General features: G+C 43.4%; 1 protein-coding gene across 1 annotated transcript; it reads right to left on the reverse strand.

Moving 5' to 3' along the window:
* Positions 1–13,509: 13,509 nt before the first annotated feature.
* On the reverse strand, positions 13,510–18,038 carry LOC127295871 (arogenate dehydratase 2). Its single transcript, XM_051325873.2, has 12 exons — positions 17,686–18,038; positions 17,457–17,518; positions 17,248–17,340; positions 16,357–16,557; positions 16,191–16,274; positions 15,956–16,051; positions 15,802–15,879; positions 15,613–15,702; positions 15,472–15,539; positions 15,279–15,360; positions 15,123–15,212; positions 13,510–13,880 (listed from the first exon to the last, which is right to left on the reverse strand). The coding sequence occupies exons 1-11, from the start codon at positions 17,966–17,968 to the stop codon at positions 15,153–15,155; spliced, it is 1,197 nt and encodes a 398-aa protein (XP_051181833.1). The 5' UTR covers positions 17,969–18,038; the 3' UTR covers positions 13,510–13,880; positions 15,123–15,152.
* Positions 18,039–20,489: the final 2,451 nt, after the last annotated feature.

Genomic DNA, 20,489 nt, shown 5'->3' on the forward strand with positions numbered 1-20,489 from the left:
CCCAATTAAATCTCACTATACTCATCATAATATGTATGTGCATGGTCATGCCCTCTTTATTTGTCAATTGCCCAACTGTAATTTGTTCACCCAACATGCTGTTTATCTTCTGGGAGAGACACCTCTAGTGAACTGTGGACCCCGGTCCAATTCTCTTTACTGAAATACAATCATCGCAATACTTGTTTTATCGTTTTCTCGCAAACAATCATCTTCCACACAATACGGTTAATCCTTTGTTACAGCAAGCCGGTGAGATTGACAACCTCACTTGTTTCGTTGGGGCAAAGTACTTTGGTTGTGTTGTGCAGGTTCCACGTTGGCGCCGGAATCTCTGGTGTTGCGCCGCACTACATCCCGCCGCCATCAACCTTCAACGTGCTTCTTGACTCCTACTGGTTTGATTAAACCTTGGTTTCTTACTGAGGGAAACTTGCCGTTGTGCGCATCACACCTTCCTCTTGGGGTTCCCAACGGACGTGTCAACCACACGCATCACAATCATAAAGAGATATAAATAAGCACTTCACTATGCTCTTCATAACAGTGAATAAGTATTCTGTGAAATATAGCCTAAGAGACCCACATGGTGCACACACTGTCACCTTTACACACGTGGGACAAGGAGTCTCCGGAGATCACATAAGTAAAACCCACTTGACTAGCATAATGACATCTAGATTACAAGCATCATCATATGAATCTCAATCATGTAAGGCAGCTCATGAGATTATTGTATTGAAGTACATAGGAGAGAGATGAACCACATAGCTACCGGTACAGCCCCGAGCCTCGATGGAGAACTACTCCCTCCTCATGGGAGACAGCAGCGTTGATGGAGATGGCGGTGGTGTCGATGGAGGAGCCTTCCGGGGGCACTTCCCCGTCCCGGCGGCGTGCCGGAACAGAGACTCCTGTCCCCCAGATCTTGGCTTCGCGATGGCGGCGGCTCTGGAAGGTTTCTCGTACCTTGGCTTTTTCGTCTCGAGGTTTTAGGTCCAGGGGCTTTATATAGGCGAAGAGGTGGCGTCAGAAGGTCGAAGGGGCGCCGACACTATAGGGGGGCACGGGCCCCCCCTTGGCCGCGCCGGCCTAGGGTTTGGTGGGCCTGTGCCCCCTCTCTGGTGGTTCTCGTGTGTTCTGGATGCTTCCGGGCAAAATAGGAACCTGGGCGTTGATTTCGTCCAATTCCGAGAATATTTCTTTACTAGGATTTCTGAAACCAAAAACAGCAGAAACAAAGAATCGGCACTTCAGCATCTTGTTAATAGGTTAGTTCCAGAAAATGCACGAATATGACATAAAGTGTGCATAAAACATGTAGATATCATCAATAATGTGGCATGGAACATAAGAAATTATCGATACGTCGGAGACGTATCAATTACCGCCATGGTGGGGGTGAGGGAGTTGTCCTATGCTTGTATGTGGATGACATACTAATTTTTGGGACAAGTCTCAAAGTGATTGAGGAGGTAAAAACCTTCTTATCTCAGTGTTTCGAGATGAAAGATCTTGGAGAAGCTGATGTTATATTGAACATCAAGTTATTGAGAGATGGGAATAATGGGATTACACTTGTGCAATCTCATTATGTTGAGAAGGTGTTGAGCAGATTTGGCTATGCTGATTGCAAATCTTCTCTCATGCCTTATGATCCTAGTGTCTTGCTTCGAAAGAATGAAAAGGCAACTAGAGATCAATTGAGATACTCTCAAATCATTGGTTCACTCATGTATTTAGCTTGCGCTATGAGGCCTGATATCTCGTTTGCTGTATGCAAACTTAGCCGGTTTGTGGCCAACCTGGGAGATGATCATTGGCATGCTCTTGAGAGAGTGATGCGCTATCTAAAGGGAACCATGAGTTATGGAATTCATTATACCGGGTATCCAAGAGGACTTGAAGGGTATAGTGATTCCAATTGGATTTCTGATGCTAAAATGAAAGCCACAAGTGGATATGTTTTCACTCTTGGTGGTGGCGCTGTTTCCTGGAAGTCTTGCAAGCAGACCATCTTAACGAGGTCAACTATAGAAGCAGAACTCACAGCATTAGATACAGCTACTGTCGAAGCGGAATGGCTTCGTGAGCTCTTGATGGACTTGCCTATGGTTGAAAAACCAATACCGGCTATCCTCATGAACTGTGATAATCAAACTGTGATTATCAAAGTGAAAAGTTCTAAGGATAATATGAAAAGTTCCAAACATATCAAGAGGAGATTGAAGTCTTGGAGATATGCCCAAGAGGCAATAATAAAATGGTTATTATAATATATCTTTGTGTTCATGATAATGTTTACATACCATGCTATAATTGTATTAACCGAAACATTGATACATGTGTGTTATGTGAACAACAAGGAGTCCCTAGTAAGCCTCTTGTATAATTAGCTTGTTGATTAATAGATGATCATAGTTTCATGATCATGAACATTGGATGTTATTAATAACAAGGTTATGTCATTATGTGAATGATGTAATGGACACACCCAATTAAGCGTAGCATAAGATCACGTCATTAAGTTATTTGCTATAAGCTTTCGATACATAGTTACCTAGTCCTTTCGACCATGAGATCATGTAAATCACTTATACCGGAAAGGTACTTTGATTACATCAAACACCACTGCGTAAATGGGTGGTTATAAAGGTGGGATTAAGTATCCGAAAAGTATGAGTTGAGGCATATGGATCAACAGTGGGATTTGTCCATCCCGATGACGGATAGATATACTCTGGGCCCTCTCGGTGGAATGTCGTCTAATGTCTTGCAAGCATATGAATAAGTTCATAAGAGACCACATACCACGGTACGAGAAAAGAGTACTTGTTAGGAGACGAGGTTGAACAAGGTATAGAATGATACCGATGATCAAACCTCGGACAAGTAAAATATCGCGTGACAAAGGGAATTGGTATCGTATGTGAATGGTTCATTCGGTCACTAAGTCATTGTTGAATATGTGGGAGCCATTATGGATCTCCAGATCCTGCTATTGGTTATTGGTCGGAGAGAGATCTCAACCATGTCTACATAGTTCGCGAACCGTAGGGTGACACACTTAAGGTTTGATGTTGTAATAGTAGAACTTGAATATGGAATGGACTTCAAAGAATTGTTCGAAGTCCCGGATGGGATCCCGGACATCACGAGGAGTTCCGGAATGGTCCGGAGAATAAGATTCATATATAGGAAGTCATATTCCAAGTTTGGAAATGATCCGGTGCATTTATGGAAGGTTCTAGAAAAGTCCGGAATAAATCACTAAGGAAGGAGGAGTCCCGGAGGGACTCCACCTCCCCATGGCCGGCCAACCCTAGAGGGGGGAGTCCAAGGTGGACTCCACCAAGGGGGCCGGCCACCCCCCTTCATGGAAGGGTGGGAATCCCACTTGGGTGGGAGTCCCACCTTGGGTAGGTTTCCCTACTACATGGAAGGTTTTGGGTTCGGGTCTTATTCGAAGACTTGTAGTCCAACACTTGGGGTTCCACCTATATAATGAGGGGCATAGGGGAGGGGGCCGGCCACTACAAGCCACCAAGCTGGCCGCACCCCTTGAGGCCGGCCACCCCCTCTCCCAAACCCTAGCCGCCCCCTCTCTCCTCCACCTCTCCCGCACGCTTAGCGAAGCTCCGCCGGAGTTCTCCATCGCCATCGCCACCACGCCGTCGTGCTGCCGGAGTCAAGGAGGAGCTACTACTTCCGCTGCCCGCTGGAACAGGGAGAAGGACGTCGTCTTCATCAACACCGAACGTGTGACCAAGTACGGAGGTGCTGCCCGTTCGTGGCGCCGTGATCAAGATCTTCTACGCGCTTTTGCAAGCGGCAAGTGAACGTCTACCGCAGCAACAAGAGCCTCATCTTGTAGGCTTTGGAATCTCTTCAAGGGTGAGACTCGATAATCCCCTCGTTGCTACCGTCTTCTAGATTGCATCTTGGCTTGGATTGCATGTTCGCGGTAGGAAATTTTTTTTTCTATGCTACGAATCCCTACAGTGGTATCAGAGCCGTGTCTATGCATAGATGGTTGCACGAGTAGAACACAATGGTTTTGTGGGCGTTGATGCTTTTGTTATCTTTAGTTTGAGTACTTTGCATCTTTGTGGCATAGTGGGATGAAGCGGCTCAGGCTAACTTTACATGACCGCGTTCATGAGATTTGCTCCACGCTCGACATGCAACTTGTATTGCATAAGTGGCTTTGCGGGTGTATGTCTCTCCTACTATAGTGAAGATTCAATTTACTCTTCTATTGACAACACTAGTATCACCGTTGTGGTTCATGTTCGTAGGTAGATTAGATCTTACTCGAAAACCCTAAACCACGTAAAATATGCAAACCAAATTAGAGACGTCTAACTTATTTTTGCAGAGTTTGGTGATGTGATATGGCCATAATGTGATGATGAATATGTATGAGATGATCATTATTGTATTGTGGCAGCCGGCAGGAGCCTTATGGTTGTCTTTAAATTTCATGTTGAGTAGTATTTTCAAAGTAGTTGTAATAGTTGCTACATGAGGTGAACAACCATGAAGACGGCGCCATGGACCTTGACGCTACGCCGATGATGATGGAGATCATGCCCGTTGATGATGGAGATCATGTCCGTGCTTTGGAGATGAAGATCGAAGGCGCAAAGACTAAAGGGCCATATCATATCACATATGAATTGCATGTGATGTTAATCCTTTATGCATCTTATTTTGCTTAGATCGCGACGGTAGCATTATAAGATGATCCCTCACATTAATATCAAGATAATAAAGTGTTCTCCCCTCGTATGCACCGTTGCACAGTTCGTCGTTTCGAAGCATCTCGTGATGATCGGATGTGATAGACTCAACGTTCACATACAACGGGTGTAAGCCATGTTGCACACGCGGAATACTAGGGTTTGCTTGACGAGCCTAGCATGTACAGACATGGCCTCGGGACAACGGAAACCGAAAGGTTGAACACGAGTCATATAGATGATATGATCAACATGTTGATGTTCACCACTGAAGCTACATCATCTCACGTGATGATCGGTTTTGGTGTAGTGGATGTGGATCGTGTACCACTTAACAACTATGAGGGATGTTGTATTAAGTGGGAGTTCATTAGTAATTAGATTAAAACATGAACTAATTATCATAAACATAGTCTGAGTAGTATTTTGAATTAATTTTGTAGTATTGGCATCCGTTTTCTACCATGCGCTAGTCTTGTTATTGAGATAGAAATACTGTTAAAATCTGACAAGAAACTTTACGGATTGGTACCGTATTGTTAAAGAATCAAGAATTGATTAAGTCCTATTGCAAACTTTTAGTAAACCTCACATTGTTGATTCAAAGAGCTATGGTTTCAATTAGTACCTAAAGTTATCTTGTCTCCGTGAAACTTGAAGTTCAAATCTGTTTGAAAAGTAAGGAGCTGAAAATTTAGTTTTCAGAAATAATCGAGGTATGAGATATATGTGATATCTAAGACCTTATTGCAAGATGATAGAATATAAATTTGGTGAGACTACATAAACTCATAAGTTTTATGGGAATGTATGAAGGTTGAAGACGCCAGGCGTCACAATCCTCCAACTAATGGGGCACTAATAATATTCGCATATCCATGAAGTTATCGTCCTTAGTATGCACCGTTGCTAAGACTCGTCGTTTCGAAGCATCACGTGATGATCGGGTGTGATAGATTCTACGTGTGCATACAACGGGTGCAAGCCAGATTTGCACATGCGAATACCAAGGTTAAAACTTTACGAGCCTAACATGTACAAACATGGTCTCGGAAAGTCGTCATGATATAATGGATAAAATTATGAGTGAAATTGTTCATCATATTACAAAGTTACTAATAGTGAAATCTGAAACCCTTGTCATATGATGATCAACTTCAAAGTAAGAACCTCAAGGTTATTGGTATTTGACCAACAAACCTAGGTCAAGTATTTTCTGAATAATGAGGAAAGCTAAAAGAGAAACTACAAAAGATATTTTGGCAGAAAGAAAAAGACTAGAAAGTCTAGCTCAGGTGTATATACATGATATACATGGTATGGTTGTATTCCTAGTTTGGTCACACAATGAAATTCTTGGGTATTAGTACCATATTGGTTGGTATGAAATGTCATACAAAACAACGCAATACAAGAATACAATGGCCTAAGTGACTGACAAGGAATATGATAGGAATGCACTTCTGGAACAAAAATAAAGTGTTATTATGTTCGTCGTTGGCATCCTATCTAGCCCTTAGAATTTATAATAAAGAACTTAATAATTGTTATTTTGCTCTGGTCAAATGAAAACAATGAGTTGTTCAAATTATGACATTACTCCATGTACGATGGATAAGTTATTATAAATCTTAATGGTGAAACACACATACATAATACTGACGCTAAAATGCCATAAGGCAAATGATTTGAATTCCACTTATTTGTGGAACCGCAATTTAGGTCATATTAGAAAGGAACGCATGAAGGAACTCCATGCAAATGGATTTTTGGAGTCATTCGATTTTTGAATCGTTTGGCGCTTGCAAATCTTTTCTAAAGAGAATGACTGAAATACCGTTCATAGGCCAAGAGTTGAACGGGCAACTAACTTAGTGGAAATATACATGATGATGTATGTGGTTCACTGGGCATAGTTGTGTGCGGGAGATTCTTCTACCTCATGAAAACTTCCAACAATAAATTGAGTATATAAATGTGGATATATTCGATAAGGAAGAAGTTTGAAACATTTGAATAGATTCAAATAAATTTCAGCATGAAGTGGAAATCATCGTAATAGAAAAGTCAAATATCTATGATTAGATCATAGTGGAAATATTTGAATTACGAGTTTTAGCGAACATCTAAGAGAGTTATGAAATTGTTCTACAACTCACGTTTCTTGGAGTATCATAATGATGATGGAGTATACAAGAGATGTATCCAAACCTTGTTGGATCAATGATGAAATAAAATATTGATGCCATTATATTTTTGTGAATTATGCTTTAGAGACTACCGCTTTTACACTGAATAGAGCATCATCATGATCCGTTGAAATGACACCATACGAGTTATGGCATGGGTATGAACCCTAATAGTCCTTTCTTAAATTTTGGAATGCATAGCATAAAGTAAATAAGTTTACAACCAAAATCGGATGAATGTCTTTGTTGGTTATCCCACAGAATTGATTGGGAATTCTTTCCACTATGGAGACAAAGACAAAAGTGTTTGTCGATGTTTCTTACTTATTTCCAAGAAATTGTTTTTAGCGAAGTATTTGAGTGGGAGGACAATAAAACTTGATAAGGTTTATGAACCTGAGCATAATGATCAGAGTAGCGCAGCATCGGAATTGGTTCCGGAAGCGACCACGACGATCATGGCTCCCATGTCTACACAATGTTATAGTCATGGAGATCGAAGTACTTATTGAACCTTGTAGGTATGGTTTACTTTGTGATCAAATAAATGATTTGTGAACAAATGATTGTTTTTGAACAATGATAAACCAACTACATACAAAGAAGTTATGATGGGCCCTGACTCCGTTAAAATGGCTATACGTCATGAAATCCAAGATAGATGAATATTTTTTGAAAGTAAACGGATCTATAAAATTGATGGATTTGGATGGAATATCCTTGAATAAGCTCGACTTGTCAAAAAGTTGTTTACGACAAAGTTCAAAGAGTTGACTACGATAAGATTAGATCTTCCGTAGCAATGCTTATAGTCTATGTGGATTATTCTAGTAATCGCTACATATTTCTTTCATGAGATATGATAGTAGGATGGCAAAATACATTACTTAGCAGAAGTGTGTATTAAAGGTGTATACAAGATACAACCAATTGTTTTGCTAGTCCGTAGAATACTAGATAGGAATACAAACTTCAATTGGATGAAGTGAGTATTGCGGAGTTGGAATCTTCACAGGATGAAATGATCAAAGAGTTATGATTTCATCAGAAACGATGAGGAGGCTTGCATTTGCAAGAAATTAAGTGGGAGCGCTGAGACATATTTATAATACTTTATGTAGATGACATATAGTTGGTTATAAATGATGTAATTATATACTTGATTATAAAAGGTTTCACTGAGAATTAACTTCAATGAAAGGATATGGACTGAAACATATTTACTGTCAAGATCTATGAAGATAGATTGAAACACATAATAAGTTTAAGTCAAAGTACATAGAAAGGATATTGAAGTAGTTCAATATAGAAATATTAAGAAAATGTTCTTGTCATGTGAAGTTTTAACAAAACTTGAGTGTATCTGACACTCAATGAGTAAAAACACATGAGTGATTTTAGATCACGAATAATATGTACAATATCAGATGTCCTATGCTCTAAATGGTTAGGAGCATATACCAGAATGATTCATGTGATGATCATTGGATAAACAGTAAAGAATATCCCTGAGTACTTTAGAAGAACCAAGGATATATAGTTTTGTATGAGTAATGACAAACAAATCGCTGTAAGGTGTTGCACCGATATTAGTTTGGTCACATATAAAAATAAAATTTCAATCTCAAATTAGGCTAAGTGTTGTTTAAAAGGTAGCACAATGAGCTAGAATTTGTCTATGCTAGATTTAGATGAGTTCTAAATATTGTGACGGATTCTACAAACGAAGGCAGAATATGTCATTGTTTTGACAATGACTGAGGATGTTAAGTCAAGAGGTTCTTTGAGAACTTGGTGTAGTTCCGATAGTGTCAGAACTTTGAAACTATATTGTGTATGACAATATTAGTGACATATTTCAGACCACGGAATTAAGGTTCCACCAGAAGACCAAACATATTTAATGCTGATTCATTTGGAAAATGAGTGATGCGTTGAGACGCAAATGAATTGCAAAATACATACGTTTCTGAGCATGTCAGATCCGTTGACTAAAACTTCTCCCGTGAACAAAACATGATATAGCACCGGAAGACCAAGGTGTTATATCTTTACATATGTAAACTAGATTATTGACTCTAGTGCAAGTGGGAGACTGTTGGAGATATGCCCAAGAGGCAATAATAAAATGGTTATTATAATATATCTTTGTGTTCATGATAATGTTTACATACCATGCTATAATTGTATTAACCGAAACATTGATACATGTGTGTTATGTGAACAACAAGGAGTCCCTAGTAAGCCTCTTGTATAACTAGCTTGTTGATTAATAGATGATCATAGTTTCATGATCATGAACATTGGATGTTATTAATAACAAGGTTATGTCATTATGTGAATGATGTAATGGACACACCCAATTAAGCGTAGCATAAGATCACGTCATTAAGTTATTTGCTATAAGCTTTCGATACATAGTTACCTAGTCCTTTCGACCATGAGATCATGTAAATCACTTATACCGGAAAGGTACTTTGATTACATCAAACACCACTGCGTAAATGGGTGGTTATAAAGGTGGGATTAAGTATCCGAAAAGTATGAGTTGAGGCATATGGATCAACAGTGGGATTTGTCCATCCCGATGACGGATAGATATACTCTGGGCCCTCTCGGTGGAATGTCGTCTAATGTCTTGCAAGCATATGAATAAGTTCATAAGAGACCACATACCACGGTACGAGAAAAGAGTACTTGTCAGGAGACGAGGTTGAACAAGGTATAGAATGATACCGATGATCAAACCTCGGACAAGTAAAATATCGCGTGACAAAGGGAATTGGTATCGTATGTGAATGGTTCATTCGATCACTAAGTCATCGTTGAATATGTGGGAGCCATTATGGATCTCCAGATCCCGCTATTGGTTATTGGTCGGAGAGAGATCTCAACCATGTCTACATAGTTCGCGAACCGTAGGGTGACACACTTAAGGTTTGATGTTGTAATAGTAGAACTTGAATATGGAATGGAGTTCGAAGAATTGTTTGAAGTCCCGGATGGGATCCCGGACATCACGAGGAGTTCCGGAATGGTCCGGAGAATAAGATTCATATATAGGAAGTCATATTCCAAGTTTGGAAATGATCCGGTGCATTTATGGAAGGTTCTAGAAGGTTCTAGAAAAGTCCGGAAGAAATCACTAAGGAAGGAGGAGTCCTGGAGGGACTCCACCTCCCCATGGCCGGCCAACCCTAGAGGGGGGAGTCCAAGGTGGACTCCACCAAGGGGGCCGGCCACCCCCCTTCATGGAAGGGTGGGAATCCCACTTGGGTGGGAGTCCCACCTTGGGTAGGTTTCCCTACTACATGGAAGGTTTTGGGTTCGGGTCTTATTCGAAGACTTGTAGTCCAACACTTGGGGTTCCACCTATATAATGAGGGGCATAGGGGAGGGGGCCGGCCACTACAAGCCACCAAGCTGGCCGCACCCCTTGAGGCCGGCCACCCCCTCTCCCAAACCCTAGCCGCCCCCTCTCTCCTCCACCTCTCCCGCACGCTTAGCGAAGCTCCGCCGGAGTTCTCCATCGCCACCGCCACCACGCCGTCGTGCTGCCGGAGTCAAGGAGGAGCTACTACTTCCGCTGCCCGCTGGAACGGGGAGAAGGACGTCGTCTTCATCAACACCGAACGTGTGACCGAGTACGGAGGTGCTGCCCGTTCGTGGCGCCGTGATCAAGATCTTCTACGCGCTTTTGCAAGCGGCAAGTGAACGTCTACCGCAGCAACAAGAGCCTCATCTTGTAGGCTTTGGAATCTCTTCAAGGGTGAGACTCGATAATCCCCTCGTTGCTACCGTCTTCTAGATTGCATCTTGGCTTGGATTGCGTGTTCGCGGTAGGAAATTATTTTTTTCTATGCTACGAATCCCTACATGAAGTCTGTCAGAAAACTGAAGAACTCCGGAGTAATAGCATTGGATTATGTCCAAAGTGCTAAAAATCTGGCAGATCCTTTCACAAAAGGACTATCAAGAAATATGATAGACCTTGCATCGATGGAGATGGGTTTGAGACCCACTTGAGTTGCCGAGTGGGTAAGCGAACCTATGTGATCGGAAATTCCGTGAAGTAGGACCTGGGAAAACAAACCGGAGTAACTGAGTTGAGAGAAAATTTAATACTCCCACTCCGCTGCAGATGCAATTCTCTCATAACTACTGTAAGGCAGGTTGACAATGTCTTAATGTGTTCTGAGCGGCTCTTGATGAGCGAAGACGCCGTCCTACAGGGCGATCTTTGAAGAACACACCTATATGAGTGACACTACTGGTCATAGTGTGGGAGATTTGGGTGAATCTCTAGTAAGCTCATGAAAGGCCGAGGAGTATGACTTATAAGCTCCACCCGAGGGGAAGGCTATGGTAGCCTAGTACCGTGCCGGCATTGAGCGAAACTTGCTGCACAAAGACTGACAATTCAAGGCGTAGTCCATTGTTCAGTTGTAGTCAAGCGTAGCACCTTGCCTAAGTGGAAGTTCAACTTAACAGTCTCCACCGAAGTGCAGGTATATCAAACAGTGAACGGAACTAATGTGTCATCTGATATGCATATGAGATCTGGTGGGAGATTGTTGAATGTAGATGGGCTGCAGCCCAGTAAGGCAGCCCATATAGTCTACAATTCCTGAAATCTCAAGGCCCATCACGTTGGCAGCTTAGGACAACCTTGGGGGACAAAGTTTAGTCCCACATTGCTAGTTGGGAGAGAATTGGAGTGGTATATAAGAGCTGCTGTTCTAGTCATTCCAAGTGAGTGAGAATAGAAAGAGCCCTCGCGCACTCCTCCTCCTCCGCCCGCCCCGCCTCGCCTCGTCACGCACGCACGTCGCGTTTCGTGACTCGAGTTCGAGTTCGAGACACACTCAAGGAAGCCTAAACTTTTTGCTTGGTGCACCAACTGTGTTGGGTACGTGTCAACCTGCATGTGCATGTTCGCCGCGTGTCCCTGGCTTCCTACGCGTGTCAACGCGGTCGGGTCGGGTCGGCTTCCCAGGCTATACAAGGAGACAGATCAGATCTAGAGAAATACACAGTTCTCAGAACTCTCTAGTTCCTCTCTCTCGAGAAGTTCCTTTTGCTGCGCTACTCTCTAGTCTTCCCCATCCCGGTGACTGCGTGCACAGCCGTCCGGGAGAGCAGGCCTCCGAAACTCCGTCCGTTGAGATCCTGCACCGGGAGACGGGCGATAAGGTTTTTGGGGAGTGTCTCGGCGCGACTGCTCGCTACTGTTCGTCTTCTTCTTCGACGACCCGACTGCTTCATCGACAGATCCGATTACACCATGGGCGACATCAATAATACCCATGGTGGTGGTGGTGGTGCTGCTGGTGCGACCTTTCCGGTCGCGATGTACGTGCTTTTCCTCTCCTACCTTGCACTGCTACTTGTTTCATGTTCAGATCTGATGCATGTGTTTAGTCTGATGTGTATGGTTAAGTATGCTTGTGCATCTGTAATGTTGATTTCGGTAATTAAACTCACACGGAAATTGCCTAATATTCTAACACGAGTATTCATGGCATATGTATGTGTTCACAAACAATGTTTGTGAATTTTTAACAGAAAATTGCGATTTTTATAAGTTTCAAAAAATGGGAACACCGGAGCTCGGGTACTTGAAATCTGCATTTGAAATGTTTATAGCAGAAGAAAAGCGGTAGGAAACGCACGGGCTAACGAGCAGGAGGCATATTCCGGTTGCGCACCCGGTTTCGGAGGATTCGATTCTTCTGCTCGTAGATGGGATCTGCCTTTAACTGACGCTTGCTTCCCACCAAAACCAAGAGAGCGAGGGTGCGAAAAATACATGCTTGAACCGTACGATACGTGTGATCTACTATAGTTCAAAAGTGACGCAGGAATCGTACGCTAGTGAGCTGCCAGTGGCCTATTTCAGGCCGCTCCAAAATATGAACCGAGTCGATGGCCTGGTTTTCCGCTAAGTAACCGTGCTAGCTTCTTTGCTTAATCTTTGACCGATTTGAGCATCAGCACAGAATCAAATGACCAAGAACCCAAGAGCACATGGTAGATCTGGACCAGTTGTGAAATACTACTAGCGGAGCACATCTGCACATGCCTGTTATGCCATGGCATCTGCAATGTTTCGGCCAGAGCAGAAATATGCCTTCACAAAATGATGTGATCTGCCATACTCCTCAATCGATGACAGTGGAATCCGATACAAACAACTGCATCTACTAAGTACTAACTCTGTCCATAAAAGGATGTCTGAGATGTGTCTCAATTTAGATGTGTGTAGACACTATTAAGGAAGTAGCAAGGTTACTACTACAAAGCAACTTCATTGACATTGAAATTTTCTTCACTTTATTTTTGGAAATCATTCACATGCCAATTTGTCATCCATCAAAGGCAACCAACGAAGACAATTTTCTTCGTCAGGCAGAAAGCTCACAAAAGGTTCAGCCAGAGTAGAACCACCAGTGCCCGCACAAGTTGTAGTGGAACAGTGTATTCTAGGTGGTGTCCCATGAGCCCATGATGCAATTGCAGCAAGGAAGCAAATGGATCAGATGCCAACGCTTAACAAGCCCATTAGGCTACACAACGACTGAAGGGTTTGATATAATAAGTCACTAAAAGCAAGCAAAAAAGATTCGCCAATGCATACAAGTATACAACACCTACCAAACATTCAACTCTTTGTTGAGATCTATCTGCATCTAAACACGACTACTTTACTCTTATTATACAATTGGAGGTAAAAGAAGACCGTTGCTTACAAGAACAGAAGTCACAATGTAGAGCATCCCAAGTAGACAATTGAATAGACATTAAAACCACACTATGCCACTGACTTCCTGATCTGATGTAGATGTACTTTTCTGCTCTTCGATAGTATCACCAGCTGACTCTCCTTTGCTGACTTTTCATCAGCTGCAGGGTTAACTGCCCATATGAATCCAATCAATCCATTGATGACCTGGATTACAGACATTTCAACTTTAGTATTCTTCCGGAAACAATGTAAACTAATGCGGGGAAACCAGCAAAACTAAAACATTTGCACGTTCTCAAGTCAGCGATTTGTTTTTATCTTAGCAGATGCCAAACGGTAGGCTGTTTCAACTTATGTTGTTTTTTCCAATAGCTTCTCAGCCATCGTGAAGTTCTACAGGATTACTTTCTTATTATGAAAGAAGTATTTCTTGAATTCTTCAGTATACCCAGCATAGTTAACTTTTACTAGATTCTTCAGTATACCCAGCATTCTTGAATGGCAGTTCCTCCCTTTTAAACCCATGTTTTCTCGACAACTTTACAGCAGGCTCGATATCAATCCTTACTTGACCTTTGCCACTCATCTACCAATCTACCAATGCCAGTGATACCCGTAACCCGTCCTTCATCCAACACTACCTCCAGTGCTCGAATGGAAATAATCTTCAAGTTGATAGACACATCAGGACAAAACACTTTTTTTTAATAATAACATTCACTCATAGGGCTAAACTCAAATTTCAGAACTCCAGTCTCTAGTTTTTTAATTGAATAAAACAGGTTCTTCAGTACTCCCTCTCTCACAGTTTATTAGGCGTGCTCGTACCCCTAGGTCGCAAATTTGATCAAGTTAGCATTAGTTATATGTTATAAAAATTATATCATTAGAAAGTGTAGATGTTCTATTTTCTAATGATATAATTTTTTCATTATATAATTTAAATTATATAGGTCAAATTGGCGACCTAGGGATAACTGAGATGGAGGGAGTATAATTTGTGAGCAGAGAATCTTATTCTTGAAGGAATTTCAAAGAAATTTAGGCACTACCAAGCATAAAAGGTTAGAAGACCTGAAATCCCCCCCCCCCCACACACACACACACACACACGCACATACACCCCTTGAATTACCTTTATATTCACTTTGTCAGCGTCCACAGTGTACAGTTACATATTCTAGATCTACGTTCTGGAAATGCCCAGGGAGTATCAAGTATGTCAAATGGCAGGTACATTTTATGAGTCAGACCGCTTAAACCCCACTCGAATAGGCCCTAGAGAGGTGAATGTTTCTGACTCTATACTCCCCGAAAAGCATGGTTCTTTCATCACACCAAATAATAGCTACTCCCTTAGCGACAACTAATATGGAACAGAGGGAACACAAAAAAGGAACACCTTTATCCCATACAATGGAAAAGGAACACATTTATACTGTTTACCCGCTAGTATCAGCAGCAGTCACTTGCCATTCAAGCTTCGCTCACGTCTGTAGGATAGCTCCCCAAGACACGTACGAAGGTTGCAAACTCCTGCAAATATAGCAAGATTGAGTCGCTGTTTGCTTGATGCTAGATAAAACTACCAAGACAGATCACCTCCAAATTTCGAATAGCGTTCTGAGTTCTTGGATCAGCCGTTGATGCGTCAAGGTCAACATAAAAGAGATAGTCGAAGTACCTGATTCAGCCAAAGATCAAATGGGTTAAAGAACTGGTGGTTATCTTACTTGATTAGGGTTGCATGAACTGAAACCGAATTAATGCGGGGGTCATAGGGCTGTAAACTAACTTGATAGGTGCGGAGAAGGTATCATCAGCTAAACGTAAAGGTCTTTTCTTGTGTGGACGGCTTTCAATCTTCACACCAACACACTGTTAGAAACTTTTACAAAGCACATGCAAGTGGCAAAAGCAAAGTTCTTTAATACACCTTGGTTAGGTTGATTTCTCTCAGTGCAAAAACTGCAAGGGCCTTGAAGAGCTGCCCAGGCCCTTCTTCAAGTGAAAACACTATGCTAGTCTGAAAATCAAATGATAATGCAATAAATCAACCAGCTTTGTTAGGATGGAATATACAACTGGAAGGAAGATAAAACAGAGCCCCCCCTGCAATCTGTACCTTGAATGGTTTATCAACCCGTGGTATAATAGGATCTCGAGCAAGCATCATGAAACGGGTGACATTGACCTTTTCATCCTATGGAAAGAGATAGACTAATGTTGAGGATAAAGAACAGAATGCAATGTTTCAGTTTAGCATGAAAGCACCATACCTGAATATTTTCAGCAAGAATATCCAGTCCATAAAGTTCAGCAGCTAATGAACTGGCAACCGCACCGGTATCTTGGAGCATTTCTTCTGCGACAAACTATGAAACAAGCATATCTCGTTATGTTACTGACAAAGAGTTCACTCTATGCGTCACTTGAAATCCATCAATTAAAAACTATATCTAAATATACATCTGTTATAAGATAAATTCCAGGTAGAAGGAAGCATCATTCTACCTTTGCTGCACCAGCAGTGTCATCGACAGCTTGTCTATGTTCAATTCCTAACTCTGTCAGTGTATTCTCACATTGCGCAAGAGCCTAAGAATTTCAAAATGATGTGTCACGAGGTTACTACGCAAACAATTGAAAAGATGAAATCCACAATATCCAAGAGGTTTACCTGGGGATGACTCATGACACTCTTTAGGTTCCCAATATCCACGCCATGATTGGCTAACAAGCAATGCCGAACTGCAAGACGAACCTCTCCAACTATTTTCAGATCATGCCGAAGTAAAAGGTCATAGTTCCGGTGTATACTACCACCCAGCGAATTCTCGAGTGGCAGTACTGCCCTATCAACTATCCAGTTTTCAACAGCCTGATAAATGACCAGAAGACGTCATTCCAACATGTTCATTCGCTTGTGCTACAAGCAACTTCATCTTGTATTACAATATGGCATGCAATAAGTATATATGGAATAGAACCGTCACAGACCATAGAGTCCAAAAGGTAAAAGTCAAACCAAGTTAAAACATATTTTTGTAGTTGTTCTGATCTACTACTGTCCTGAAAACGAGTTCAGAAGAATATTCTGCCAATATAATACTATCCCCAGTTCCAAACAGATATCATTTTGTGCACAGGTAGAGTCAACTTTCGAAGCTTTGACAGCCAGTATCTTTATGACTATTTAAATTAGATACTTCAAAATCATGAGCACAGATTTGTCTCGAAAATCATCACTTTTCATAATATATAATTTTGTTTGGCTCTCTATAAATATCAATATTATAATAGAAATGAATGGTCTCGGATACGTGCGGTTAAGTTCTTTGGGACGAGTATTTGTTTGTGTCATGTGGCAACACTTCATCTACTGAAGTATTTGCAGCATATGTAAGTTGGTGTACGAACAACAAACCTTTTTCAGTTTTTGATGTTCATCATCCGGAGTTCCGGACGTATGGCATGAACCAAACAACTTCAAAACGTACCTCATTTGCACCACAAAACAGCATACACATATAAACTAAAACAGGCACTGAGAAGGATCAGACTATGGCACCTGGAATGCAGTGTCGAAGTGCTCACAGGGCACGGTCTGGCAATTGGGGTATGCCTTCTTGGCCGCCGCCTCGCTGTACGCTCCAGGAAATCCCTGGACAGTCACCAAAGCCAAACCCCCTTCAGATTTACAGCGGAAACAGTAAAACTCCTGAACAAGGAGACTGACAGGCAATGGAACTGAAACACCACACGAGTTCCGTCGAGCACCTGGTAGGCAACCTTGAGCGTCTCCCCGTTCGTGCCCATCAGGTCTGCGGTCGTGAGAGGCCCTGATAACCGCGGCATTGAAGCAGGCAAGCACCAACTGATTAGTTAGTTACTGAATCCGAGAAAAAGGACTGGAAATCGGCTACTGCTTAGTTAGTTAGTTAGTTAGTTACTGAACCCCGAGAAAAACGACTGGAAAGCGGTTAATTAAAAATCCCGATCGACTTACGATGCAGGCCTTGGGGATCGCGGTACGCGGGCGGAGGGGAGTCGGCGACAGGCACCGGCGGAGCGCGGAGGCCGTTGAGGCCGGCGGAACCTACGCCGCCCGCCGCGGGCGCCCGGGGCCGCGAGGTGGAAGAGAGGTGGACTGAGTTGTCGTTGGTGGAGCTGCTGCATTTGAGGGCGCGGCGAGGTGACGGGGAGGAAGCGGACGGGGAGGCGGCGGCGGCGGCGGAGTGGGTTCGGGCGGCGGGGAGGAAGGGGAGGCGGGGGCTAGCCATCGAGGCCATGGCGCCGAAGCAGCGAGAGAAGTCGAGAAACGGAACAGGGAAATCCCGAGGGGTTTTGACACAAGATTTCCTTTGTGAGGTGGAAAGTGGAAGAGCGATGCACGGAAAGCATGGAGAAATGATTCGCGGGTTTATTTGTTTTGACGTCAGCAGATGGCATGGGCGAAAAAGAAAACCTTGTAACAAGCCGGTATAAAATAATTTATTTATTTATAAAAACACCTAGTACAAAAAAGATACTTATTTGGATCGAATGAAGTGAAAATTCAGTGTTGTATGATGCTATGATGGTTGGTCTAGCTCTCACCTATATGACCATACCGGAAATTAGAGTATCTCCACCGGCGTCCCCGATAGCGATCCCAATAATATTTTGGGGGCCAGCAGCGAAAATGGGCTCGCATCGGTGCGTCCCAAACGGCGTCGGCCAATTTTGGAGCCCAATAGAATCGCCGGCAACTCCGTGCCGGCCCCTTCGCCAAGGGCGCGCCGACACCTCGCGGCACGTCTGAAAACGAGTGTGGGCTCCGCCTGGCAGCCAGACACACCGTTTTCCCACCTCCTACACACGCCCGAGCCGACTCCCACCCCTCTAGATCGCCACCGTCGCCGTCGCTGCCGTGCCCACCCTGCTTGCAATAGACACTGCCGACTGTCTAGGAACCGCCGTCCATCGACACGTTCGACACCCCCTCGACCGGCGGCCGCTGTTTCGCCCGGAACAGAGCTCGCCGCCACCGCGATAGTATCGCCCCCTCCCGCAAGGTGTTCGTCTGATTGCCGCGATGGACAACGAGGACGAGATGATGGTGCATCTGTTCACGGAGGAGCAGAACGCTCAGGCTGTTCGGCGACAACAGCAGCAGCTGATTCTGACGAACATGATGCGCGTTCGCCAGCCTTTCTTCGTCGTGCCTCGGCGCGGCGGCTCAAAGCCAGGCAAGAGGAGGAACACCAACCGGCATCCTGAAGTCGACGCAATGCTGCTTGACGCCGACTACTTCAACGACGACGCGACTCATTCGTCGAAGGAATTTTGGCGCCGGTTTAGGATGAACAAGGACCTGTTCTTGAAGATTGTCCACGACGTCAGGGAGTACGTGATGGCGCGTGATGCACACGTCCGTTGGGAACCCCAAGAGGAAGGTGTGATGCGCACAGCAGTAAGTTTTCCCTCAGAAAGAAACCAAGGTTATCGAACCAGTAGGAGATGAAGGCCACGTGAAGGTTGTTGGTGGAGGAGTGTAGTGCGGCGCAACACCAGGGATTCCGGCGCCAACGTGGAACCTGCACAACACAATCAAAATACTTTGCCCCAACTAATTAACAGTGAGGTTGTCAATCTCACCGGCTTGCTGTAAACAAAAGATTAAACGTATGGTGTGGAGAATGATGTTTGCTTGCGAAGAACAACAGAGAACAGATATTGCCGTAGATTGTATTTCAGATGTAAAAGAATGGACCGGGGTCCACAGTTCACTAGTGGTGTCTCTCCAATAAGATAAATAGCATGTTGGGTGAACAAATTACAGTTGGGCAATGACAAATAGAGATGCATATGCATATCATGATGACTACTATGAGATTTACTTAGGGCATTACGATAAAGAACATAGACCGCTATACAGCATGCATCTATGCCTAAAAAGTCCACCTTCGGGTTAGCATCCACACCCCTTCCAGTATTAAGTTGCAAACAACAGACAATTGCATTAAGTACTGTGCGTAATGTAATCAACACAAATATCCTTAGATAAAGCATCATGTTTTATCCCTAGTGGCAACAACACATCCATAAACTTAGAACTTTCTGTCACTGTCCCAGATTCAATGGAGGCATGAACCCACTATCGAGCATAAATACTCCCTCTTGGAGTTACAAGTATCAACTTTGCCAGAGCCTCTACTAGCAACGGAGAGCATGCAAGATCATAAACAACACATATATGATAGATCAATAATCAACTTGACATAGTATTCAATATTCATCGGATCCCAACAAACACAACATGTAGCATTACAAATAGACGATATTGATCATGATAGGCAGCTCACAAGATCTAAACATGATAGCACAAGAGGAGAAGACAACCATCTAGCTACTGCTATGGACCCATAGTCCAAGGATGAACTACTCACGCATCAATCCGGAGGCGGGCATGATGATGTAGAGTCCTCCGGTGATGATTCCCCTCTCCGGCAGGGTGCCGGTGGCGATCTCCTGAATCCCCCGAGATGGGATTGGCGGAGGCGGCGTCTCTGGAACTTTTCTCGTATTGTGGCTCTCGGTGATAGGGTTTTCGCGACGGAGAGAATATATAGGTGAAGGGGCAGAGTCGGGGGACGCTCGAGGGGCCCACCCCATAGGGCGGCGCGCCCAGAGGTGTGGCCGCCTCGTCGCCCCTCTCCGTCTCCTCTTCGGACTTCTGGAAGGCTCCATGCAAAATAAGACCGTGGGCTTTTGTTTCGTCCAATTCCGAGAATATTTCCTGTGTAGGATTTCTGAAACCAAAAACAGCAG

This window comes from Lolium perenne, chromosome 4 (genome assembly GCF_019359855.2).
Source record: "Lolium perenne isolate Kyuss_39 chromosome 4, Kyuss_2.0, whole genome shotgun sequence".
Lineage (NCBI taxonomy): Eukaryota > Viridiplantae > Streptophyta > Magnoliopsida > Poales > Poaceae > Lolium > Lolium perenne.